The sequence below is a fragment of the Oreochromis niloticus genome, linkage group LG11 (genome assembly GCF_001858045.2).
Source record: "Oreochromis niloticus isolate F11D_XX linkage group LG11, O_niloticus_UMD_NMBU, whole genome shotgun sequence".
In the NCBI taxonomy this organism is placed as follows: Eukaryota; Metazoa; Chordata; class Actinopteri; order Cichliformes; family Cichlidae; genus Oreochromis; species Oreochromis niloticus.
The window spans coordinates 20,941,629-20,969,111 of NC_031976.2; the positions used below are offsets into that span (position 1 = coordinate 20,941,629).

Consider the following 27,483-nt stretch of genomic DNA (forward strand, 5'->3'; position numbering starts at 1 on the left):
GGATAAAACAAAAGATGATGTAAATTCTTTTTATATTTTTATTTCACTATAATGTCCTTTATATAGATTGAAACATTGCAAATTGTTAAATGCAGACAAACTATGAGGTGGTAGGAGCTACGTAAAGGAAATATACACTCATTGGCCAATTTATTAGGCACTGATCAACTACTTATTAAAGCAAATATTTAATCAGCCACTCAGAAAGCAGCAATTGAATGGATTTAAGCATGTAGACATGTTCAAAACGACCCACTGGAGTTCAAACTGAGCATGAGAATGAGAAAGAAAGGTGATTTAAGGGAATTTGAATGTGGCGTCAGACAGACTGGCCTCAGTATTTCATGAGCTGCTGATGTACTGGGATTTTTTTGCAAACCATCACTAAGGTTTAAAGAGAAAGACCCAAAGAAGAGAAAACTCCTTGCTGATGCAAGAGGTCAGATGAGAATGGTCACAGGAATGCAATAACCACTTGTTACAACCAAGATATGCAGAAGAGCATCTCTGAACCCACATCTCGTCAAAACTTGAAGCCCGTGGGTTACAGCAGTGCCACTCCTGTCACCTAAGAACAGCAACATTTTGAAAACCAAAATTGTACAACAGAAGATTGGGGAAACTGTTGCCTGATGAGTCTTTCTGCTACGACATTTGTTGTTACCGTCAGAATTTGGCGTAAACAACATGAAACCAACATCCTTCCTTGTATCAGCGGTTCATGCTGCTGTGCTGATGTAATGATGTGGGGGATTTTGTTGCCACACTTGGGGGCCTTTAATACAAAGTGAGCATTGTTCAAATGCCATAATCTCCCTGAATATTGTTGCTGACCATGTCCATCTTTATGATCACAGTGTGGTAATAATTGGATGGCTGCTTCCAGAAGGCTCTGGTTCCTTGAACATGGCAGTTCGCTGTACTCAAATGTATTCCACAGTCACCAGATCTCATCCAGCAGAGCACTTTTGGGATTTGGTGAAATGAAAAGCTCTCATCATAGATGCGAAGTCAACAAATCTGCAGCTACTGTGGTGATACTGTTGTTTCAATATGGACCAAAATCTCAGAGGATTGTTTCCAGCACCTTTTTGAAAGCATTAAGGCATTAAGGACATAAATGGGGTCCAGGCCAATATCAGCAAGGTGTGCCTAATAAATTGACGAATGTATGTTTTTTCAGTGAAAACATAAAAACATAAACATTACTTTTTTAATCTTACCACAAGCCCAAGGTCAAGTTTTCAGTCATTTGTCAGAGCTTACTTATACATTTATAATAGAAAATTCATTGTTAACTCCCAAACCAATCATTCCAAAGATTCCAGTTATTAGATTAACAGCATTTATCTGAAACTGTTAGTTTCATTCAGTAGTGTATTAAAACAAAATAGTTAGAATAAAGAAACAGAATGACGATGATTTTATCTATGTGCTGAAAAAATGGTCACCCAAAAATGACTGAGTTAAATAAAGATATTAGGCTATGGTATTCCCATTATAGGAATCATGGAATTAAAAAGGTTTTCAGATGTGCTGAAAGGTTTATAATGTCAGATGTTGGAGACACACATGGCAACAAAAAGAGATGATATATGAGACACAAAATGTATTATGAAAACCTTGAAATGAGGTAACTAAATGCTCTCTGTGATAGATTATTGACGGCTGGCAAGTCATCTCTTTTCTTCTGCCATGCTGGAGTCAGTGAGTAAATCCTGGAAGTCACAGCTCTGAGTAACTGTGTAGATAACTGGTCAAATATGTGAAGACACTGAATACTTGGCTTATTTAAGTACTGCTGCAAATGTGTCCACTGTGACTGCACTCTGCATATAATATAATTTTGCGACATGCAAAAGAGTGCCAGAAACCAGAACTGGCGTGGACCACCCTCAGCTCAATTCGCACTTATCCCTCATTATTCCATCCATCCCTGTGGTCTCATGAGGGGACGGTGGTGCAGACGACAACACTGAGGAGCTGATTTGCTCCTCAGTTAGAAGAGAGAATGAAGGATGAGTCAGAGGAGGACACTGAAACGATGAAGAGGACAAGAGTGGTGTTCACAGGCTGTGCGTAAAAACAAGAGAGACAGAGGGAAGAGGAAAGAAAACAAGATAAGAAGAGGTAAGTAGTTTACAGTGGTGTGTATACTGTGTGTAGGAGGAGTGCAGCAGGAGTAGGAAGACTAGAAGAGGCATTGACTGGCTTGGCAAGACAATAAAAATAGTGCTGACATGGTACAGTTAATGTGTGTGTGTTTGTCAGCATGTAACAGGGAAGTGGGAGAGTAGAAATGAAATCCTTCCCGGAGCAGTGATTTAAAAAAACAGAAAAAGAAAAGAAGGAATGACGTGAAAACAAAGAATAGAAGTCCGACTGAAGAAAGAGGATAGCGCAGGTTGCTTCGATTATGATTCCAGATGTTAAATGGCACTTATTTAGTTAACTGCTGACAGGATCGATAGGGAAAAATTGAGAAGGGTAGGGAAGATGGAGGGAGGGAAAGTGGCAGAGGAGGATTGGAGACGGTGGGGGCAGCAGGGAGGACTGTGAGAGGAAATATGGTTGCCATGCAAAAGCAATGGAGAACAGAGGTAAAGGAGGGAGAAAAGAGGGATGGAGGGTTGAGATGATGGATGTGCTGCTCTCGTTTTGTGCCCCCTAACGAAGACTCTAATTAGTGTTTGTGTAATTCCACACTGTCTCCTCCGCCTGCTCATCTTAATTAACTACATTCATCTTCCCCTCCCTCCATCCATCCCTTTCTCTCGTCCTCCCTCCCTCTGCCCTCCTAAAATAACATACTGACTGTCTGAACCCCACCTGGACCAGACCTGCTTTTACTTACTCACTATCTCTCTTCCCCTCCCCTCCCTTCCCTTTCTGCCACCCGCTTTTATTCCCCCTTTCTTTCCATCCTTTTCTTTTGCTGCATGTGTTCTTCTTCTGTCTGATGTCTTTCTGCCCACCTCACCTTGAAAATACTCTGTAGTCCTCTTTTCTTTTTTTTAATGCTCTGTCTCTCTTGTGGCTGACTCTGTTAGTGCTTGGCTAGTGTAAAAGCCTGCCCACCCCTGTGAGTCTCCAGAGCCATGTATTGTGACGGCCCATTTAGTCCCCCTGGTCATTAATTTCATCAATAGGCTCAAGAAGTAGCAGCGACACAACCAGAGGTACATGGCTACTCTAAGTGACTCATACATTAAAGTCGACTGACATCTCCCTGACCAAAACAACAAGCCAAATTCAGCAGCAACTGTAAAACAAATTGGGGATGACACGAGGGAACCAAAGCAAGGAAACAAGCTAAAAGGAGTCACATAAATGATTTCAGTGGCTCCAGCTCTGCTTCACCGGCGTGAGGACCATTTGAGTTTAGGGGACAGTTACAGAACTTGCAATGGCAGTCAGAGGAGAGGCAGAGACAGAAGGGGCTGTGTGAAGTGCATTTACAGATGGAGATGACAGGGCTGTTGATGACTGGTCTGTATTGTGTTATTGTAGCGAGCAGCGGACGGATCGGAGTACCTGCCATCATTTAGCTCCACAGTCTGAAATGGCTTTCCCGCTTTCAGCCTTTCAGCAGTCAGTCAGTGTGACAAAGGACTGCTGGGAGTCAGAGCCTGCATTTCACAAAATCCAATCTCATCTCTGTGCATACGCATGAACACAAATGAACACACCAGTGCCCTGGCACACTTGCATACAGAGTGGTGAATATTCTGCCCACACCTTTTGCACAAACCCAGTCAGACAATCTGCTGTACAGGGACCTTAGCACTCGCTGTTGCACAAATCAGGTGTCATTCAAAGTCACTGCAAGAGAGAGAAAAAAGTGTATTTATGTTTTCTGTACTGTGCATGTGTGTGTTTGCATATGTTTGTGTATATGGATGTTGTGGATGCAGCATGTTTGCTGAGAGCAGCAGAAATTGTTTTATTATCCTCTTTGGTGGAGACACCCCAATATGGAGGACCACAAGAGCCACGCGCATCGAAATAAAAAATTCTGTGCTTAATTTTAATAAACTGCATTTCAAAATCCTTTTTCGAATTCCACTTTAATAAAAACATTTTCGAATTGCACTTTAATAAACTGCATTTCAAAAAACATTTTCGAATTGCACTTTAATAAACTGCATTTCAAAAAACATTTTCGAATTCCACTTTAATAAACTGCATTTCAAAAACCTTTTTTGAATTCCACTTTAATAAACTGCATTTCAAAAACCTTTTTCGAATTCCACTTTAATAAAAACATTTTCGAATTGCACTTTAATAAACTGCATTTCAAAAACCTTTTTCGAATTCCACTTTAATAAACTGCATTTCAAAAACCTTTTTCGAATTGCACTTTAATAAACTGCATTTCAAAATCCATTTCCCTTTCCTGTTCGCTCAGGGATTAACATGTGGATTAGCAGTTGGATTAGCAGTTGGATTAACAACTTCATTTTAAAAATCCTGCTGCTATTCAAATTAGCCACACCGTGGGATGTAAGGAGCTCTCTGATTGGCTGGTCAGACAGGCTGTCTGCCAGCCTGGATTTTTCTAGCTCATAGCTTCGCCCTGCTACGAAGCGTGTGTGCTTGTACAAAGGCCGTTCAGCCTCGGGATTTACACTCGGCTCGACACGGATATGTGAAGAATGAAGGGAGCCTGCAGCGAAACGGAGAGCTAACCTCTGACTGAGTGCCCGTTTACTCAGTCTGACCACCTGTTGAAGGTAACGTGCTAACATGGCTAACGCTAGCATCACCCCACGTAGCCCCGTTATTTTAAGGTCATTTTAGCTTATGAAAATTTTACGTCGCAGCTGTACGAGCTAGCTACGTGTTTTGTAAGCTGCTGTGCTCTTCACAAATAAAGCTGGAAGCAGCTCAGACTGTTAGAACCAGCACTGAGGCCTGTTACATTTATACAGTGTTAGAGCAATGGCTGCAACCTACAGCCTTTAAACTAGCGATTAAAATGCTGACAGTAAACTCGTCAGTCCAGATGTTACCACATTACTTTGTGATACTTAGAGTTAAAACAACTGAGACAGGCTGATTAAAATAACAGCTGTCAGTTCTCTCATTCCTTATGTCAAGACTGGAGATCACACTACTGATTTCAGTTCATTTAATATGTGAGTGCACAGATTCATTCTCAGCTAGACATAAATGATGATCAAAGGTTGTATATATGATGAATTCATCAAATCCCAGCCTCTAACACAGTGCGCTGAATCTTAGCTTTGGATGTCCAGTATATTCTAATCAGTGCAATTTAAGCATTCACTGAACCTACAATATCTACACCTGTGTGGCAAATATGTGGTAAAGATACAGATAATGAAGTTTAATTATTAATACAATATACATCATGAGAAACGAAAGCTGAAATTGATTCAGTTTAGTACTTTTCTCTGTATGTTCTGTGATTATAAAGGCCTTAAATTCTGTGATATATACTGTAAATGATTTTCACAGAGGTCTTAAAGTACTTAAATCACTGCTGATAGTCTGGTTGTTTATATTTTCACGTTTTTGTGTCTGTAGGGCTGTTTGATGACGATTTGGACTCCTCTGGGTGATGAGGACACACCCACATCTGTTCCATACTGCAGCCATGGATGGTGTTACAGCTCTGAGTCCGCTTTGGGCCATCAGATGCACACACTGGAAAACCAGCGCCTGTACTTCATGCAGGAGAGATGACCTCAGTGATGTAGGTTCATAAGCAAGTTCAAACATTTCTGGCCTCTTATCACTTAGATTTCTTAATCTTAAAAGTGAATGCATTTAAAGCAGGAACTGCACACCTAGCCATCAGAAGTTTGGCAGCATGAGTACTGTAAAGTTTTGTAGGGCCCTTGTTAAAAATTCCACAAGCACCACACCACATTTGTCATATACAGTTCCATTTTGTACAGTACATTGTTGAAATTATAAACTATATATTCTAGTTATCCACTTGTCAGTAATTTTTGAGTAAATGGATGTCACTGATAAATCAGTGGTGATTCACCTGCAAATGTTTTTAACAAACTTTGTTTTTTGTAGAATTCATCAGCAGCTGTGAAGAGATGTATTTGAATATCTTCTGGTTCCACTTTTCTTAACCTGGAAGCTGAGGATGGCTAATTCCTGACAAGGACACACACCTCAGCGCTTATCATGGGTGTTACATCCTCTGCGCAGCAATTCCAGAGAAAACGAGAGAGCAACGACCACACATTAAGACCAGACAGAAATCTGTCCCTTTCTGGCAGCTGTGGAAACTTCCAATAAGAAAGTTTGCATTCTTAGAACAATGCTGGGTCATGTGTGATGTGTCATTATATGAGGATATTACATTTTAACTTAATTCTGCTCAATTAAGTGTTTTGTTCGTTGATCCAATATGGCAGCTTTTTATTGTGCTCCAAGTTAAAACTCATTGTCCTCATGAGCACAGCATCTAACAACTCTCCTTAAAAAAGTCGATTGACTTTAACTGGACACAATGGTTTCCAGTGGGAGATACATTCATCACTCATCCGTGACACTGGAGAAGTCACCTGAGTGAGTGATAAAGCAATTTTCCATGGAAAATCCAGAGGAACTAAACTTTGTTGTTGTTTCTTTGGGCTCAATTTCAGCTCTAGCAGCATCTCTCAGAAGAAAACCGTTTTGCAAATAATCAGATAAAAAGATTGTTGAACTAGGTGGTATTCTCTGGAGTTTAAGACCAAAACTGAACTCAAACAGTGAATTGACATTAGACTGGAATTCATAAGATGAATAGAAATACTGCTGAAGCTGAATGATTCATTCATGTATATATATGACTTTTTTTCCCCCCAATTTACCAGGTCTGTAAAGTTCAGTATGACTGTGGTACATGATACAAAAGAATAAATACAGAAGAATAAAAACTTTATGTGAATAACTTTACTCTTCTTAAAAATAACTCATAAAACAAGTAAAAGTACAAATGTGTACAAGTTAGAGACTTCCTCAGTAAGTTTACACTCTTTTGGAGTGATTTTAATTGTGTGTTAAAGAGAAAGAGATTAGGAGGTAAAGTAGAGGATGCAGAGTCCATCATCACTGAGGTCATCTCTCCTGCATGAAGTACAGGCGCTGGTTTTCCAGTGTGTGCATCTGATGGCCCAAAGCTGACTCAGAGCTGTAACACCATCCATGGCTGCAGTATGGAACAGATGTGGGTGTGTCCTCATCTCCCAGAGGAGTCCAAATCGTCATCAAACAGCCCTACAGACACAAAAACGTGAAAATATAAACAACCAGACTATCAGCAGTGATTTAAGTACTTTAAGACCTCTGTGAAAATCATTTACAGTATATATCACAGAATTTAAGGCCTTTATAATCACAGAACATACAGAGAAAAGTACTAAACTGAATCAATTTCAGCTTTCGTTTCTCATGATGTATATTGTATTAATAATTAAACTTCATTATCTGTATCTTTACCACATACTTGCCACACAGGTGTAGATATTGTAGGTTCAGTGAATGCTTAAATTGCACTGATTAGAATATACTGGACATCCAAAGCTAAGATTCAGCGCACTGTGTTAGAGGCTGGGATTTGATGAATTCATCATATATACAACCTTTGATCATCATTTATGTCTAGCTGAGAATGAATCTGTGCACTCACATATTAAATGAACTGAAATCAGTAGTGTGATCTCCAGTCTTGACATAAGGAATGAGAGAACTGACAGCTGTTATTTTAATCAGCCTGTCTCAGTTGTTTTAACTCTAAGTATCACAAAGTAATGTGGTAACATCTGGACTGACGAGTTTACTGTCAGCATTTTAATCGCTAGTTTAAAGGCTGTAGGTTGCAGCCATTGCTCTAACACTGTATAAATGTAACAGGCCTCAGTGCTGGTTCTAACAGTCTGAGCTGCTTCCAGCTTTATTTGTGAAGAGCACAGCAGCTTACAAAACACGTAGCTAGCTCGTACAGCTGCGACGTAAAATTTTCATAAGCTAAAATGACCTTAAAATAACGGGCTACGTGGGGTGATGCTAGCGTTAGCCATGTTAGCACGTTACCTTCAACAGGTGGTCAGACTGAGTAAACGGGCACTCAGTCAGAGGTTAGCTCTCCGTTTCGCTGCAGGCTCCCTTCATTCTTCACATATCCGTGTCGAGCCGAGTGTAAATACCGAGGCTGAACGGCCTTTGTACAAGCACACACGCTTCGTAGCAGGGCGAAGCTATGAGCTAGAAAAATCCAGGCTGGCAGACAGCCTGTGTCTGACCAACCAATCAGAGAGCTCCTTACATCCCACGGTGTGGCTAATTTGAATAGCAGCAGGATTTTTAAAATGAAGTTGTTAATCCAACTGCTAATCCAACTGCTAATCCACATGTTAATCCCTGAGCGAACAGGAAAGGGAAATGGATTTTGAAATGCAGTTTATTAAAGTGCAATTCGAAAAAGGTTTTTGAAATGCAGTTTATTAAAGTGGAATTCGAAAAAGGTTTTTGAAATGCAGTTTATTAAAGTGGAATTCGAAAATGTTTTTTGAAATGCAGTTTATTAAAGTGCAATTCGAAAATGTTTTTATTAAAGTGGAATTCGAAAAAGGTTTTTGAAATGCAGTTTATTAAAGTGGAATTCGAAAATGTTTTTTGAAATGCAGTTTATTAAAGTGGAATTCGAAAATGTTTTTTGAAATGCAGTTTATTAAAGTGGAATTCGAAAATGTTTTTTGAAATGCAGTTTACTAAAGTGCAATTCGAAAATGATTTTATTAAAGTGGAATTCGAAAAAGGTTTTTGAAATGCAGTTTATTAAAGTGGAATTCGAAAATGTTTTTTGAAATGCAGTTTATTAAAGTGCAATTCGAAAATGTTTTTATTAAAGTGGAATTCGAAAAAGGATTTTGAAATGCAGTTTATTAAAATTAAGCACAGAATTTTTTATTTCGATGCGCGTGGCTCTTGTGGTCCTCCATACCCCAAAACCCACTTACATCCATAATGCACCATCACAACCCAGAATGTATTTCACCCTTTAAATTTGCTGGCAGCCATATAGGCATCACACTTTCTAAATCCAGACAAGACACACACACACAAACACAAATGGATACCCCACACACATGCCGCATTGATAGCCATTACAAGCTAATAGGTCCCACCTCCTGCTGAGGGTCAGAGGTTAATCTGTGCTTTTTCGCAGCAGTCGAGCAGAGGAAAGGGATGGAAAGGAAGAGAGCGTTGGGGAAATAAAGGGAGACAGAGGAAAGAGGAAGCCAAGAGCAATGAGGCAACAGAGATAGCTGAAATAAGGGGATTGAGATAGAATAACAAAGAGGAAGCTACAGGCAAGAGAAAAAAAATGGAGATACAGAGGAAGAAAGGAAAGAGACAGAAAGCAACAGAGATACAGGCCCGGATGACACAGAGTGTCCATCATGATGGTCTGGATAGAAAAAAAAACATCTCCCCACAGTTCTTTCAACTTCCTGCACATTTGTGATGCCACCATCAGATGCACCAGGAAACTGTCCTTCAGGGTGGAAGGTGCCTTTCGGCATTGATCTTAGATAAGCTTAGCCACTGGAATACTTAACCTTTAACAATAAAAGGAAAATGCAAATCTGACCTTAGATGACAGTGTATGTTAAAGCTCTTCCCACTCACCTAATCTGGGTGCCCACTGAGCTCGGCATCACCTGTGCTGCTGCTGTGGCTGATGAAATGTAGATGTTACAAAGAACGGGTGGCAGCTGGCTTTTTCAACCTGCACCTGTTCATTTTCTGTGCGTGTGTATGTGTGTGTGGGGGCATGTGTGTCTGTCTAGGGGAAGGGGTTTTGTTGTCTATGTCTTTCTGTACGTGCCTGTTGTCTTCAGTGTTTCTGTGTTGTCTGCAGAAGTACACATTCAGGGATGATGCAGCACTGAGACTTCTGATATATGAGGCGTCAGGAACGTTTGTCTAAATAGCCCCAAAGCTGAGGTGCCCTTACACTTACCCTGCAGTACTGGACATTCGCTTTAACTGGAACCTAACAGAACCTTGTGCTGAATGACAAATTCATGAATTTATCTGCATTTTAAAAAAGAACGTTTGTGGAAAAGAAAGATTTCACGGGACTCTTTGCAGTCCATGACTCACTAGCTTGTAGAACCATCTTTAGCAGTGATAACTTAGAGTAATCATTTTCTGTGTGACTTTATCTCACATCGTTGTGGAGTAAATTTTATCTACTCTTCTTTAAAACGCTTTGTGGGCATTTACTTATTCACAGTTCTCCTAAGGTCCTGCCACTGAACCACTGAAGCACCTTGAGTCATCTCTTTTTCAGCCATTCTGTTGTAAATTTGCTGCTGTACTTGGGATCATTGTCCTGCTACATGAAACAGTTTTTCCAAGCTTTAGCTGTTGGACGGACGGCCTCATGTTTGACTGTAAAATACTTTAATAAACAGAGGAGTTTACAGTTGCGTGAATGACTGCAAGGTCAGCAAAACAAGCCCAAATCATCACCCCTCCACCACTGTGCTGTAATTATTTATTTATTTTCCCAAATGAGGCAATGTGAATCATAGCCAAACATCTCCATTTTGCTCTCAACTCGTTCCCAAATTCTTGAGTTTTGCTCAGATGCAAATTTTCAAACTGAAGCCATTGAGCCATGATTAATTTTACAGAAACTAGGCTTCCTACTGGCAACCCTTCTGAACAAGCCATACTCATTCAGTCTTTCTCTAATTGTACTGTCATGAACTTTAACATTTGTCATGCCGACTGAGGCCTGTGGAGGTTGAAAAGTTTAAATGTAGCTCTTGGGGTTTTTTTGCAGTTTCTGTGAGCATTGCACAATCTGGGAGATTGGGGGGAATTTGCTGAGATGTCCACTCCTGGGAAAATTGTAGGGTTGTCTTAACACCTGAATGCTCGAGATCAGAAAACTCCCCAAACTTCTGCTTTTGTAGAGGTGATCACAACTTCTAATGATAAGTCAACCCAGTGCATTTGATTAGCACTGCTACTTACCCTATTCACTACCATGGAAGCAGTAATGATGCTCTTTTTCACAGGGCTGCGAGGATTAATATCAAATTGCTGATGCTATTACTTTGGGACACCTATAGCAAAAGAAGATGTAAATACATTGACTTAATTGAGTTAATTTGGGCAATTAACCCAAAGACAAACCTTAATCCAAAGTTAACAAATGCTCTGTGGCATTTAGACTACTTTCCTTTATTTCTGTTAACTTTTATTTTGAACTCTTGAAACTTTGATCATCTTGCGTCCTTTCTGCTCGGTTCATCACACACAGATGTTGCACCACAATGACTACACTGATTCCTTTCATTTGAATGGATGGTGCTCAAAGACCATGAAAGTCTAATCCAATGAGCGCCATTACTTCGCTGTGGTGTGGTCTATCACGGTTTTGCTGCTGTATGATTGTAAGTTCATTCTTTTACTAAAACAAATATTTCAACTTGTTTTGAACTGTTAAATTAAAAAGTATATACTGTGAACTATGAAATTATATCAGCTTCTCTTTTTAGGGAAGTAATTATATGAGTGAATATCTGTTTTACTTATTTCATTTGGCATTCGATTCTTTTATAAAATCCTGGCAAGTTACGTGTATTTGACTAACATGTTGCATGCAGACAGCAAAGGCGTTTGTACAGTTTTAAAATGGTTATGCTATAGAAAAGGTAATCTCAGTACATCTGCAGTAATTGCTGCATCTCTCCTTCCTCCTTTTCTTGATTCTTTATCTACAGTGAGCCCATCGTTCTCTTCAGTGACGCACCCTATCTGATTTATGTCAAGATCCTTGCTTTAAAAAAAAATGCAGAGTAAGTGACTGCACGAATGTGTGAGTGTGATAGTGAGAGAGACAGGGAGGGGGGGGAGAGAGAACTGCCATTGTGCTCGTTCGCTCTACGTGTGAGATGCTGGTTAGATATTTGCATGAAGGCTGTCGTTAAAATGATACACCTCTTAGCCTCGGCTGAAAATCAAGATTCCCTGAAGGCGCTGCATCAATTAAAAATGACAATTATTTATCCAAAGTGAGACATAATCTCAACACTCGACTCTAAATGAAAGAAACAGCGTGAGTGTTTACTCATCACTGGAGTGTGGATTGGCGTGTGTTTGCATGTGCGTCTGGATGCCAGGGTGTAGCATCTTCTGAAGCCAACTAAACTTCTTCCTACTTTTCTAATCGGATCTCTCGCGTTCTTTTTCTTTTTTCCTCCTCTAAGAAATCTATCAAGAGTGATTCCCTGCATTAAAATAGCACGTGAAACAGGAACCTCAACATTCCAGGTTTTTTTTGGATTAGCGCCAGTCTCTTCTCATTGAAATTTGGGATCATCCCTCTCTCAGCTACTGACACTGACTTCTGATGATGTGGAAGTTAAATAAATAAAATCATTTCTCCATGGTAATTTTCGTCAAACCTGCCAAACGCAGCCTAAATATTTGACATGGAAGGGGAGAAGATCAGTGAGAAGTGAGATCAAAGGATGTGGGAGTGGGGTGCGCGCGCATGTGTGTGTGGGTATGTGCGAGTGGGGTGGGGGTGCACGTGTGCCAGTGCGTATGGGCGCTTGAGTGTGTGTTGGGATGGTGCAAGTAGTGATGAAACGTATTCTGCAGTGTGATATTTTCAACACCACCAAATTCCACTCCAGCTCCACCACACATGGGAGTAATCTAAACTCAAAGCAACATCGGTGCGTGCACTCGTGTGTGTGTGTGTGTGTGTGTACACGCGTGTGTGATGGTCTCCAGCCACAAGCGACTATTCTTCATATTCTTGTCACCTACTCTTCTTCCCTCTCATCTTCCTCTGTCTCCAAAACAACACGCGCGCACACACACACACATAAACACACACACAAAACGATTGTATTTGTCTTTATCAGGCCCTCCATTTTCTTCGCCCCTCCTTGTGTTCGTCTCCTTCGTTCAATATTTCATGCCGTTGAGAGCGTATCTATTCTGAGCTCTCTCTTTCTTTCTCTCTTTCTATATACGCCCTCTCTACCCCCTCTTCCTCCATCTCTCCGTCGTCTTAAAAAACCCTCTCTCCACACATCACTCTTGCTGTCCTCTCCCTCTTTCTGTACCTCTATAAATCTCTACACCCCCCCACCCGCCACCCCCACTCTCTATATCTCATTGCACTCCTAATGTTCTGTGCCCCATCTAACTTTTTCTCCCAACCCTGGCTTCCACTCTCTCAGTCCCTCTCCCTCTCTTTACTCCTCTTCTCTCTCATCTCCTGCGTCCTCCTCGGGATCAGTTTGCGTGACTGCTCGAAAGTATCAGCTCCCCTTCTCCTTCCCTTAACCCCTCACTCCTTTTTCTTCCTCTTTCCCCCTTGGATTCCCCTCCAACCAAAACACATAGAAAGCCCCGTTCTCTCTTTTTGCACCTCTTTCATTTTTTTTGGCATCCACCCCCTCTTCCTCATCCAATCTTAGTGGCACCTTTCCTTCTCTCCCCCACTTTTTTTTCCCTCCTACGACACTCTTCCGTAGTCATCTCCATCTCCACCCCTCACACACACTCCCCCGGTCTTCTCCTCCTTGCTCTTAGGCTGTACCAGTGTTGTTTTAGGCACAGCGGTGAAAGGTAAACAGAGAAATTGAAAATTCGTGTCAGTCAGTCGGGTGAGAGAGGGACAGGGAGGGAGGGAGAGCAGCAGAGGTGGTGAGGGAGCGGGAGGAGGCGGGAGGAGTGTCAGTACAATTTACTAACACAACAGTGAACAGCGAAGCAGGCCAAGAAACAGAGCGAGCAGGAGGCAGAGTGAGAAAGAGACTCCCAGTTCAAGAATGCCATCAGAACAAAAGTATTCAACAAAAAAAAGGCTTTGCTGTATATTCACATGATGTTCATGCACATACAAGAACCCTGCTGAATTCATCTCTGCAGTGCTTACTTCCTGGTGCCCCAGGAGAGGGATGTGAGCCCTATAGGGGCCTAATATCCAATTATCAGTGCTATGAGAAAGCTCCGATTAGATTTCGAGGTTTCAGAAAGAAGCCCTTGACAGATGTGTTGTTGGCCGGCTATGGGTTGGAAATGTCATAAGAGCCTCTGTGTCACCGCATGCAGTCAGCCCCGAGGTCGTTTCTCATAATAACCCCAATACAAAAGTAATCCAATAGCACTGCAACCCACGCCTGAAAAATCCAACCTGGATGATTAGAATTGACAGGGGCGTTTGCTGAAACCGAGCATGTCAGCGTCTGTTTAAGGGAAACCAAATGGAAAAGCGAGAAACCAAATTTTTATTATTCAAAAAAGGACCAAAAGCGTGCCTCTGTGAGGGACAACTTTGTCTTCTTGATTTATAGTTTCCTTTAAAACACAGTCATATAAGATATTTACTGCCAGTATCTTGTAGCCTGTGTACACTCAGTCGCCCATGTGCTATAGGATGAGATATTTTTACCTAACTGATGATTTAGATTTCCTCACTTACTTCTATAGTAACCTTTTTTTCGTTCTCAATAAACCAATTTAAAATATTCAGTGTTTTTGTTACTGAAGAAATGCAGATTGGATAAACCACACGCTGCTGTTAAAGATGCACGCTTCACAAATATTCTAGTCTTTTCATTGTGTTACACATCCTACCTTATAGGGGGAAACATCTTGAACTGTTTACTTTTTTAATGACTGGGAGAAATAATTATTTGATCACTTCTGCTCTAAAGAAATGAACAGTCTCTATTTTTATGACAGAAAATCATCTAAAAATCTAGAAAAAACCCCCACATTACATAAAAGTTATAAATTGATTTGCATATCATTGAGTGAAGTAAGTATTTGATCCCCAAGCAAATCATGACTTTGTACTTGATGGAAGAAACCTTGTCGGCGAGCACAGCTGTAGGACATTTCTTGTAGTTGGTCACTAGGTTTGTACACATCTCAGGAGGGATATTGGCCCACTCCTCTTTACATAAACTAAATCTTTTCGGTTTCTTGGCGGCAACTCACAGCTTCAGCTCCCTCCACAGAGTTTGTCTAGGACTGAGGTCTGGAGGCTGACTAGGCCATTAAATGACCTTATTGTTCTTCTTTAGCCATTGCTCTTCTCACTTTGGTGGTATGTTTTGGATAATTTTCATGCTGGAATACCCACCCATGACCCATCTTCAGTGTTCTGGTTGAGGGAATGAGGTTCATACGGCACATGGCCCCGTCCATTAGTAGTGAAGTCATCCTGTACCCTTATCAGAAAAACAGACCCAAAGCATAATGTTTCCACCTCTGTGCTTGACTGTGGGGATGGCGTTCTCTGGGCCATATTCAGCATTTCTCTTGCTCCAAACACAAGGTGTCTTGTTGATGCCAAAGAGCATGCTTTTTAGTTTCACCTCACTACGGCACTTTCTCCCAAGCTTCCTGTGAATCATTCAGATGTTCAGTGGCAAAGACGGGCACGTATGTGGGTTTCTAGACCAGGAGGATCTTGCAGGCAGTGAAGGTTTCGATCTATACGACATAGTGTGCTACCATTGGTGTTCTAGGTGACTTTAGTCTTAACTGCCTTCAGATCACAAATAAGCTCCTCCTGTGTAGTTTTGAGCTGATCCACCATCTTTCTCATTTCATCACGATCACCCTCGCCCCATGAGGTAAGATCTTGCAAGGAGCTTTAGACCGAGGGCGATTCGGCTGCTATTCTGTCTTTTTCCATTAAACCGAACCCAGCATTAAAATTAGACACTGTTCATTTCTTTGTAAGTGAGCAAACTTACAAATTAAGCAGGGGATCAAAAGATTATTTCCCCCACTGTGAGGTTACACAATAACACCTGAACAAATTTCATTTGCAATAAAGAAGCAATGAGATGGAAGTTAAACCCCCAGAAAAAGCTAATAAGTGTCCCTCGAGTTTTTAATATTGCATCTGTTCAACATCATAAAGGCTGTGCGATAATAACTTGGGAAATGTACTTATTTTGTGAAAAATGAAATATATCTGACTGCTGATTACGATGCTAGTCAGCAGTTAGCTTAGCACAAAATCTGAAAATTTTTAAAACTTTTTTTTTATTGTTTTCTATCATGGTGGCTGCATGCAATTAAAAGTGGGCAGGTAGAGAAAAAAACAAAACAAAGGAGGGGGGCTTCAGAAGAAAGCACAATTTATGCTGAGCTGAAAATAACCTTTTTCATATTTAGCACACAGACTAACCTGACTCGCTGAAAGAATATCATTTTCTCAAAGTTCAAGCACCAGTCTTTTAAAATTAAGGCAGAAAGATTGAATACGAGACCAAATATTCACTAATTAACTGCACCAGATGTTTGCCTGTGCTGCTGTGATACTACACTGTCTAACAAGATCTATGAACTGGACAGGCTGAGGAAGAATGATAGACAGAGGGGCAAGGAGAAAAGGAAAAGGAGGAGTGCTTATTAAAAAAAAAACAGCCTCCTTGATGTAACAGAGATGGAGAGAGAAGCTGGACACCACCAGAAACAGAGCTAACAAAAGACAGAAGCAAACTACCAGGTAGAAGGTTGCACACAGAGCAGAGAATTTTCATCTGAAATCTGGGGGGGGAAAAGGTGAGGAGAAGAGGAAGCAAGGATGGACAGAGACAGAGGGGGATAAAATGGACAGCTTGTGAAAAGGGTGGAAGTACCGGAGAAGACAGAGGGATTCCCCAATGGCATTTCATCCCTCTCTCTCTCTTTCTTGGGCCCCTTCTTCCCATTTCCCTCCTTTTTTCTCCCAATAAATCATTCTGACTTATCCTTAACCAACTCATTCCCAGCAGGCAGCTAGAAAACTGTAACAATCTTTCTCCTACCTGCAATTTCTCTCTTTCTCTCCCTCTCTCCACGTGTCTCCTTTCCTGTCTGGTCTCCCTCTCTCTCTGTATCACACACACCTTAAACACATGGATGTGTCAGTGGAGGTGAAAGTGGTGGTCGTGGTGGGGAGGGGATTATACCTTGTCCCTGCAGGACATGCAAAGAACTCAGCATCTATCAGACACTGTCTGGATGTGATCTATTTATGCATTTAAAAAAAGGCTGAAACTTCATGTTACGGAGGCACATGACTTATCTGCAAGGGTACAGTTTGTATATTTTCTGTGTATTAGTGCCTGCAGCGCACGGACGAGCCTGCGTGCGCTGCACCAATAACAGAATAGCAGATGATGGTCCAACAGCGCTGTATTAAACTGACTTACAGTGTCTGGGGATCAAAGACGGGCAGTTGCGGAGAATAGGCCTGCAAGTGCGCCAGTGTATGCGTGTTTTTGGCTTTTGTAATAAACGGAAACATCCGACAACTCACGGATACACACACACACACACACGCACACACGTCCTTCGGTGTGTGTGTTTGAGTGCGGTGAGGGGGTATAAATACAGATGGTCGCTGCAGACTTCTCTGGCACCGAGGGGGATTCGGAGCTTTTTACTTTCACGCCATCGGTGGAGGTCGAATAGTTGACCAAAAAAAGAAGAAGAAAAAACTTAAAGTTGCAGTGATGCCTGATGGACTGCAGCTCGGCCACAATATTGGAGGAATGCGCTTTTGTCGCTCGCGGGGGGTGGAGTTAAAAAGTGAACGAGTGCTGCCTACCAAACAGAGAGAGGCGGAGAAGGAGGAGAGAGAGAGAAGGGAGAGAGACGGGTGGGCAGGGTGCTCACCGTAAAGGATGGTTGTCGGAAAGAGTCTTGAAGACCTAATGAAACTGGCTGCTTGAATTGTTTGCAGCGATAATAGAGCTCAGTGGCGTGCTTTGCGTTTCTCGGATCCTTGGACGGAAAAGAACTGCAGTAGCATCCTGACAAAGAAGAAAAAGAACAGTTAGGGACAAAAAGAGGTGGACTTGCTCAGTGTCTTTTATTTTTGCATCGTTTTTTCATCCTTCATTTTTTTCTTCAGTAGCCTGAGCCTTGTTTTTTTCCTTCCACATCTGCAGCACGTAACTCTTTCCCGGCGCACCGGGCTGTTTGGTGCTCAACGAAAGACCGACCTCCTGTTTGGACCCAGTACCGTCCTCCCACACTCCTCTGGCGGGCTCACAAGCAGCAGTTCCCGGTGAGAAGAGAGGATCAGCTCAGTCAGAAAAAGCAGGGGGGACCGCACATACGGACAATACCCCCCTCCCCCGTTTTTTTTTTTTTTTTTTTTTCACTTGAAGCCCCCAGGATTTGTTGGGGAGGGAGGGAAGGAGGTCTGGTTTACGGAGGAGGGGAGGGTTCTCAGTCACTTTACAGCGCTATAGACTTTTGAGTTTTTCCAACACTTATTTACTACATCAGGTATGGACTTTGAACGTTTTGTATGAATGCATGAAGCATCTGTTTTCCCCCTCTCCCGTCTGTTAGGCATTTGCTGGGATGTTTGAGTCGCGTTGGTTGGTGGGGTGAAGGGACCGAGAGTGTGGCCGGAGAGACCAAAGGATCGGAGGCCGAGAGAGGAGCCGAGAGCATGGCTCTGGTAGCGCTGTCTCTCTGGGTGCTAACGAGTCTCACCTGGGCGAACCTGCTCCAGGTGTCAGCCAACAGGCATACCGTTTACTGGAACAGCTCTAACATACAGTAAGACCCCATTCTTCCTATGTTTACCAGTGTGTGTTTGTGTGTGTCTACTGTTTCTCTTAATCTGCCCCCTCTAAAGGGAAGAAAATGATGTGCTCTGTCTGGCCCGAGCTGACGTATTTGTACCATCACACTTGAACTTCATCAGTTGTTTATTTCTCTTGTGAGCCTTGCTTACATGGATCTAAAGCCTCTATCAGCCTTGCAGCAGTCACCTTCTCTGTCTGTCTTTTTTTTTAACTTAATGGAAGAAATGATGTAGATCCACAGGCACTGTTTAAGCAGGCCTCTCACGTTTCTCCTAAGCTATTTTTGAGCCCCAAACAGCTCTGTCAGACCCCTGCTGTGAAGTCAAGGTGGCTCCAAACCATCTTTTCAACACCTTCTGTTGCACAACTGGTCAGACATATTTGGTTTCTGTTCCCCACTCCGCCACCAATCTCTGCTTGTAACATTTTACCCCCTCCTTTTCTCCCCGTCTCTGCTACACCTATGGTGGATGAGAACAGAGAGAAGAAAAGGAAGAAAATCACATGTGATTCTCTTGCCTTGCTCTCCTCTCTCAGTCTTTCAGGGCTTTTTCTCTCTGTCTTCTCCTCTATCTGGTTCAATTAGGAGCACTTCTTCATCCTGACCCCATTGTGTTGTAGCAGTGTCACTATTCAATCTCTCCTTCCCGCTCCCTCTCCAACTTGCTCTCTCCTTCTATCCCTTCCTAACCCCCTTTCTTGTTTACACTCAGTCCGTTGGCCTTTTTGTTATCCTCCTAATCCCTCGCTCCTCGCCCCTATCTCGAATCAAGTGAAAAAGCTTTTTCTCTCTCTCGTCTTTCTTCTTTTTTTTCCCTTTTTTTTGGAAAGCTGCCTTTCTAATACTGTCCTCTTGAGTCCAGGGCTCTGCCACTGGATTCTTGAGAATGAAGTGTCAGTCTGCTGCACCACACTCTGGTTTTATGTTTCTGGTAGAATTTATAGTAAAATGTTGCATGTTTTAACAGCCATGTTTCAACATGGCCTACAGGCACTTTGTCCTGTGTTTGAATTAACACAGATGAAACGTGGAAGCCATATTTGTAGTAAGTTGTTAGATTTAATATAGTCGGCTGGTCTCAGTAATGTCAGAAAATCACAGCTTTATGTGTCAGAAGTACAGAGGAGAACACACCTACCTTTTCGCGCTCCATCTTGCAGTGAATCCTGTCTTTGTGCACAAAGTGTTTCGGATACCAGGTGTCCCTCAGAGCAGCTCAGCATGTGATATTTACCTCTTCCACAGAATTTACAGACCTCCTCGAATGAGCAGTCGGATAAATAGCGGTTCTTTTATGACTGTGCTTATTAAAAGCATAAACAAAGTGAAAGGTCGGGAAAATACGCCGTTGTTTTATTTTAAGGAGGATGAATGAGTCTGCCCGCCAACGGTTACTCAAGGCCAGTGATTTTAGTTTACAACGTGGAATAAAACAAAGAGAGGCAGGTGTATTTATACCTCGCAGCAGAATTACTACACACAAAATGCTGCGTGAAGTAATAGACGCAGAAGGTATGAGGATATTCGTTGTGACGTGAGTGGAAACAATATTAGTTTTCCTGAAAGTAAGAAAATAATCTCTGCACATTTTAGAGAGAGTAATATTGCACGCACAGTTGCTGCTAATGCATTTTAGCCGATATTTATTCTCCAAGCACCTCCCGCGTGGAAGGTGCTCATATTCAATTTCTATATTTTTTTCCACCCTCTATAAAAATTTGATAATAAATGCTAATGAAATTCCACCTTCGCTTTTCATATAAGAGACAGAAGTTGATTTAGGTAAAACGCAGGGAAAAGAAACGCGCTTAAAGGCATAAAGGAAAGGCGAGACGTGAACCCCAGACCTCGGCTCAATCAGCTCGATGTAACGTGAGCTGCGTTAACCTTGGTGAAGTGCAAACTCAATTAAGCAATTTCAGCTGATTTTTTTTTGTTGTAAATTCAGTGTGCTGTCATTTTTTTCTTTTTTTTTGTTCTTTTTTTTTTTTTAGAAAAAGCAGGGCAAGAACTCAAGCAGTCTGGAGCAGCCTAACCTTTAACCCTACTGTCCAGGACTGGAGCACTGCAGAGCCCAGCAGTCAGTCTTCTCTTTCTCGGCAGGTTCCCTGCCTTTACTGTTTTCATCCCAGTGGCAGAATATTCTTAGCCCCTGCAGTGTGAGTCTTTTATAAAAGACTGTGTTTAATTAAAGAACAAGCCGCATCTCAGTGGACCTGCCTCATCCCTGATCTTCCCCGTCTTTTTCTCTCTTTCTCGTTCTCACTGCACACATGCACAATGACAATGCATGAGCAGTGAGTGGGGCTAACTTTTTCAATTCAGCCTACTTAGTGAGTTAGGAGACAAAGGGGCCATGGACAGTGGGACATAAAAGACAGATAAACGGCAGGAGAGCCTGTCTAATCTACTCTTTCATTCACTACTGAACCATTTTTCTGCAGCGCAGATCCTATTTCCAGCATTTATTTTAATCTCTGCACTCAACAGCACAACATCCGACATTTGTAAGGTTGGCTGGCGTGTCTTTAGCCGTTGGCGATCCGCCTCCCTGGAGTTTCTCTAACTTGCAGTGTAGTGTGGAGGTTTAGAAGGCCAATAATAAGCTGTAGTATTGCTGTCAGATTGAGTGGTAAACACATTGTAAAGCCTCAGGACCCAGCAGTTTCTCAACCAGCTTCTGACCCCAAGCCACTCATCAACCACAAGAGACAGGCTGAGACTGTTACCAAGCATTAACTATTTCACACACACACACACACACACACGCTTGCAGAAACGTGGGTCTGCAGGCCTACATTTGTGCGCATGCTAGCTCGCCCACTTACATGCAGCTTTGTGTGTGCACGTAAAAACACACACATCGCTGCTGTGTACTTTTTTAACTTCTATAAGATGGATCATTTCCCGCGTTTGCGCCTCACACAAAGGCTGGTGCCACTGCCTATCAGTCACTTGTCACTGATATCCCTGGGCACGAATGTGTGTGTAACGGTGTGCATATTTTTTTGCGTGTGTGTGTGAGAATGAGTGTATGCATGTGTGTTTGCCCTGTTACAGATGTCTGTGTTCATCGATGGGTGACCGAAACAAAAACAAATCCATCAGTCCGTTAAATCACACATTATCTTCCACCACCTGGCAATTAACCACTGCTGCGAGTGTGAGCGCGTGCGTACGCGAGCGTGTCCGTGGCTATACATGTGTATGCGTGTAATTTAATAACACAGCAGTTAACTGATTTGCATAATAGATATCTGCTGATATCTCTTAATTTATCAGTTGTATATTTTTCGAGCGATTAGGCTGCGGGTAAACAAACGCATAAGAAACTGTAGGCATTACGTGTGCGTTATGTGTGTGCGTTTCTGTGCGTGCTTGTGTGTGTGTTTGTTCATGATACTGTCACCTCTACGCATACCTCTGGAATAAAGCCAGCTGTTGCATAGAGATTTTACTCCTCATACCAATGCACATGTGCATGTGTGGTAATCGATGCCAAGGTGGAACTTGTTTTATATTCATCCGGCTTGTCGGAGTGCACAGAGACACGTCACGCAAGGCAGGAGAGAAATAATGCCAGGAATATAAGACTGAGGCAGCGAGAGAGAGAAACACTGCGAGACTGGTTGGAGAAGGGAGGACGAATTCAGGTGGATGCTGTGTTGAATTGTAATAGGGCACGGACAGGGCGGCCTTCATAATAATGATGATAATAATGCCCGGCCGGTGCCCTGGTCCACACGGCGAGTTCGTACACGCAGCTGTGCCTGAGAAAGAAAGAGGGAGACTCTAAGACAGACGGGAGGGTTGAGCAGGCCAATCAACACTCTCCTCGACAGCAACACAAAACTATCGGTCTCTGAGCCCTACTCGGGACAACAGCATTTACATTTATAAGTAGCTGCACAAAGAAGAGTATTACTCACAATCACCAGACCCGTGGCGTGCATGTGTGTGCACACCCATCTATCCGTGATGTTTGAGGTGCCACAGCTGTGATGTGTGTTAATGCACCCTTGCAGCAAAAGCCTCACACAGGGTTCTAACTGTGCTATAGACACATTGATCAGACTGTTCATTAGTAACGAATCATGAGGCCACACGGTGTACAGGTGTGAGTGTGTGTCCATGCGTGGTGTCAGACGTTCACACAGAGATGTCATTAATTAAAAGCAATAGGGAACACCTGTGTGATGGATGACTCCTGTTTGCGTAATAAGATTCAGTGGTCTTCTCTGTCCTGCGCTGCTCCTCACTCTTTATATATGCGTGTGCATGCTGCAGTCATTTTTTCTGATTGGACAGTTATTGCTTGGTAGGTGAGAGGAGCAATAAGAGATGCAAAGGAGGAAAATAAATGAATGGTTTTCCTCTCATTTTTTTTTTTTTAACTTTGCAGATGAGCCAGATATAAAGGGTGTGTGTCCACCTGTGTGTCTTTCTCTTATTCTCCTGAAAGCACTCATAAGGTGGTGGTATTTTGGTTTAACGTCGATTTTATGCCACATTTCAAATGAACTTGAACTGCATGTGCTAGAAAGTATGTTGCATTGTTTTGAGTTCTTCTTCAGCTTACCCCACCTACACTTTCTTCCTGTTTCTTCTCTCCTCTCTTCTTTTACGCTTTGAAATGTTGACCAAAGCCATTTGCCGTGCATCTTTCTCAAAGCTCACACATGAAACACTCAAAAATCCTGAAAAATCGAGCCCACCATGTTTTTTTTTTCTTTTTTTCTGCATCTCGATTGGCCCTTTCATTTCCTCAAGTGTTGTCTTGCTTACACCATCGACTAATCGGAAGCATTGCTGTGAAAATGAAGTACTGATGTTAAGCGTTCGTGCTTGCTCGGCCTTGGGTTTAGCACTAACTGGTCACTGTAATGGTTGGATTCAAAAAGAGCTTTTTGGGGGGGCGATGTGTGGGGGAATTTTACAGCTTTAATTCTACTAACACACATCTGAGAGTCACTGTGAGTCCGGCAATTGTGATCAAGCCTGGCAAAAAGTAAAGGTCTCACAGGTACAAATGTCTGACCCAGGATTGGTATTGATTTATGTGACTGCTGATCTTGTTCTGGTGGCTCAGTGGTTAGCACAGCCTTTTAGATTCCCTGTTAGAATTACCAACACAGTGTTGTTGGGGAGTAGAAATGCTTTCACCTCAGAGCTGAGTTAAGCAGTCTTTGCTAAATTAATCTTCCTACACAATCTCGGTAAGAAAAGTAAACTATCGATCCAGAAAGAATATGCCTATTTTTATGACCAGGAAAAATTAAAAACTGGTGCATGTGTTTGATATTTATTTGGAACAGTGGCCAGAAAACAAGGATTATAAATACAGGAAACCACATTACTACCAGTGTTTCTAACTGGTTGAGAATTTATTTTTGGTTGTCAACCTCATGGGAGGTGGAGGTGTAGCTTGGTGGGCTGCAGTGAGCTGCACATAAATGCTGTATTGTTGCAAACCGAGTCAGTTTTAAATTTCATCTGCGTTTTTACACAAACGTTGTCGTGAAGAAATACTGAATAAATCAGTATTTATTATAGACAGTAAGTCAACTGACTTTTGGTATATATAAGAACTTCTGTTGCATCCTAATGTGCATCATTTGGCCAAAACATCAAGGCTAATCCACATACGACCAGTATGTATTGATAATGTGATATCGATCTACTTGGAAATTGTCAGTGCTGATTCTTGGATGAGTGACCTATGTGATTAATGACTGACAAATAAAACACATATTTGGGACACAGAAACCTCTTTCATTGTATCCAGTGTTACAAACAGTGATTGGTATTGAAGCTTTGTAGGTCAGTGGGTATAATCAATAACGCATCCCACATAATTTCCAGATTTATTTGCCTTTAGTAGAAGATTTAATCACACTAGTATAGTAGTGTTCCATCCAGTCTGTAACTTAAAGTTGGTTTTAATTGCTTCAGTATATTTCTACATCTACTGGAATGTGCATGTACATTTATGAAGGAAGCCCATATTTTTTTTGGAAATTCTATGCTAATAGCCACACTAATGTTTAAAATATCATTTAAAAAAATCAGTTTGACTAAGAAAAGCTGATTTAAATAACAGAGTAGAAAAGCTTGATCATGCAACAGAGCCAGTGGTGTGGCTCAAATCATGCATCAACCTGAGATTAATTTCTTTAGAAGCTGTTATTTAAAAAAATATTCTAGGCTGGGGCTCGTGTGGCATTTGGAACGTGCATGCGTTTCCTTATTGGTGCTTCCAGCCACATGCCAGCCACTGCAGTCTAACCAAAGATGGGACTGAGAGTGTGAGCGATTGCTTTTCTTGCTGTGTTCTGTGTTAAGGCCACTGTAAACTCTCACAGAAGTGCTGTCTGGACAGTCTTAAAGTGATTAAAAGCACCGCTCAGGTGTTCAGACACGGTGGGCGAGTGTTGTCCAATTAATGCAACTTTCCTAAAGCAACAATCTGACAGCCACACCTGAGCTCTGGCCAGGTGTGAAAATTGGGTGATCTCAAAATGCGGTGCAAATTCTTTCCTCCATCTCACTCGTCTCACTCTACTCACTGTCCAACACTCACTGCTAAACTGCACTGTGTTATAGTAACAGTGGGATTGCTTTTGTAGCAAAGCACAAGAGATTGCAGCCAAAATAGGATCTGAAATACAGCCAGGGACAAATATGAGTCAGCTCACCCGTTACTTACTCTCAGTGTTTTTGAATTACAGTAACTCTTCTGTGGTCCTCAACAGAGAAATAGTCTTACTACAAGAAAATCGAAATCTGTTGTTCACAATTTCCATTTCTGTGTTGTCTGGAGAGGTGGGCAACATAGCCCCAATATAGTCTCAAATTTACATCATGATACCTAAAAAGAAAATTGCAATAATGATATTTCTGATGATACAGAAACACATAATGAACAATGATTCATTGATGCTTGCAGGCAGCAGAATTTATAAGTAAATGAAGGGCATTTTTCATCCTTCATTTCCAATAAGATGCTGTCACTGATGTCACCGTTTCTACTTTGAAGTGGGAATCTATTGAAACAAGGTGCTGGCAGCAGCATTATATTACAATAGTAGTGACACAGCATTAAACACAGTGACACAGCGTCACTCAAATGAAAGCACAAAAGTACCCCTCGGAATTTTAAGTATTTTAAGTAAGTTTAACAACAGCCAAAGTAACTTTACGTTGTAGCTCTAAAGGTGTATATACACTAAGACAGGTGTGTTGTTTCGACCTTTATCAAGAACAGTTTACTTGCATGTTTTATTGGAGGTTTCTGAAGTAGCTCTCGTATTAGGCGCTCTTCCTCTCAGACATGCCTGGGCTTGTCATATTGTTTTCTGTATCAGTGAGTGTTTCTTGTTGTTGAACATAAACACATGACGTTGCAATATGACACTTTTATATTGCATAGTTACTGTGAACTCTATGGTATGGCACAGGTCTTGTACTCTAGCCTCTCACCTAAGTGTAATCCAAAAATATTTAACCTTATATGCATTGTTATACTTTAATTAAAAAAACAAAAAATGCTCTGCGTTCTTCTTACCGCTGTACCACTGACTCAAACTTGACCACTTTCTAAGCTTAAACAGATGCAAATCACATAGCACGTACCTTATAATTTAAATGATATACTTGCACAATGACACACACGAGTTCACACAGTCAAACACATTATCATCTTTTCTGTTTATGCTCTTAAAGTCGAGCTCTGTTCAGCATAACCTGCAGTTTATCTCAGGACAGAAGCAGTGTGAGCACAAATCAAATGGTGACTGCAAAGAGGTGTATCCTCAGAAATCACGTTGCAAGAACAAGAGGGGCCACATCAGAGTCACCGAGTCACGCAGCGCTTTAACTTAAAACGGTGCCGTTTGAAGCGGATGAATTGCCTTTTTCCTTGACAGCCAAATTATTGAATGACCGTCTTCCCTTGTTATCTGTAGATTTTAGGCAAACTATGGGGTGCAACAAGAATTTATCTTTCCCACCCATGTGTTAAATTTGAGCAAATTGTCCGCAGAGAACAAGTCCCGTAGCGACGAGCTGGAGTCAGAGCACACAAAACACACACAGACATAAACACAGATGCACGCACCTGATGTTGTTGATACGTACATAATACTCTGAGCTGATGTCTAAGCTCCAGCAGTGTAATCAGGTGCTAATAACAAGGCTGCGATGTTTACAAGCTGTTTTGGTGTGTGTATGTGTGAAGTATATGTGAGCATTCTCTATATTCTATTCCCCACCAGCGCTCTAGGGGCTTTGGGGGTACTAATAATGACTGTCAGCTCCTGCACAGACACACACGGACGCGCACGCACACACCAGATGCTCAAATGGTGTGTTTGTGACGCGGCTAATGATAGCAGCAGAGCGGCAGTCTGAGGCCATATGCTGAGCCTGATCACAACAGAGCGGAGTGGTCTAGCGTTAATAAACTCTACTGACGTGACAATTAGTATTCCTCTGCATAAAGACAATACAGTTGCACGTGAAAAATGCAGCTGTTTTCATCCAACTCTGCACAAACCAGGGATCAGCTGATGCCAGCCAGGACAATACAGAGGAGCAGCAGGGAAGGAGAAATGTGTCTTTTGTCACTGCTCGCTGGGTAGAAATGTTGATGTTTATTGTTGAGCTTCAGTTATGAATATTGTTATCGGCTCGTCAAGACGTAAACATCATCAGATCTGAATTGTGAGGGAATGATGGGAGCTTTTATTGGGAAGTTAGCTTCTCTGTAACAGGTTTTCGTAAGACAGGAGGAATTACGGTGTGAAAGTCTTGACTGTGAAGGTTTGTTTTAGCACCTGGTAGTAGGGAAAAAAGGTCCTCACT

General features: G+C 41.9%; 1 protein-coding gene across 2 annotated transcripts in view; it reads left to right on the forward strand.

The window, feature by feature from the left end:
- The first annotated feature begins 1,978 nt into the window (after positions 1-1,978).
- efna3b (ephrin-A3b) overlaps positions 1,979-27,483 on the forward strand; it is an 84,167-nt gene continuing 58,662 nt past the window's right edge. The window contains exons 1-3 of one of the 2 annotated variants that reach the window (XM_005472658.4): positions 17,457-17,870; positions 17,970-18,088; positions 18,379-18,591. In XM_005472658.4, coding sequence (XP_005472715.1) covers positions 18,482-18,591 — 110 coding nt within the window. In that variant the 5' untranslated portion in view covers positions 17,457-17,870; positions 17,970-18,088; positions 18,379-18,481. Of the gene's footprint in view, positions 2,131-17,456; positions 17,871-17,969; positions 18,089-18,378; positions 18,592-27,483 lie in introns of those variants that run through there. The other variant, XM_025911666.1, reaches the window with a different exon arrangement.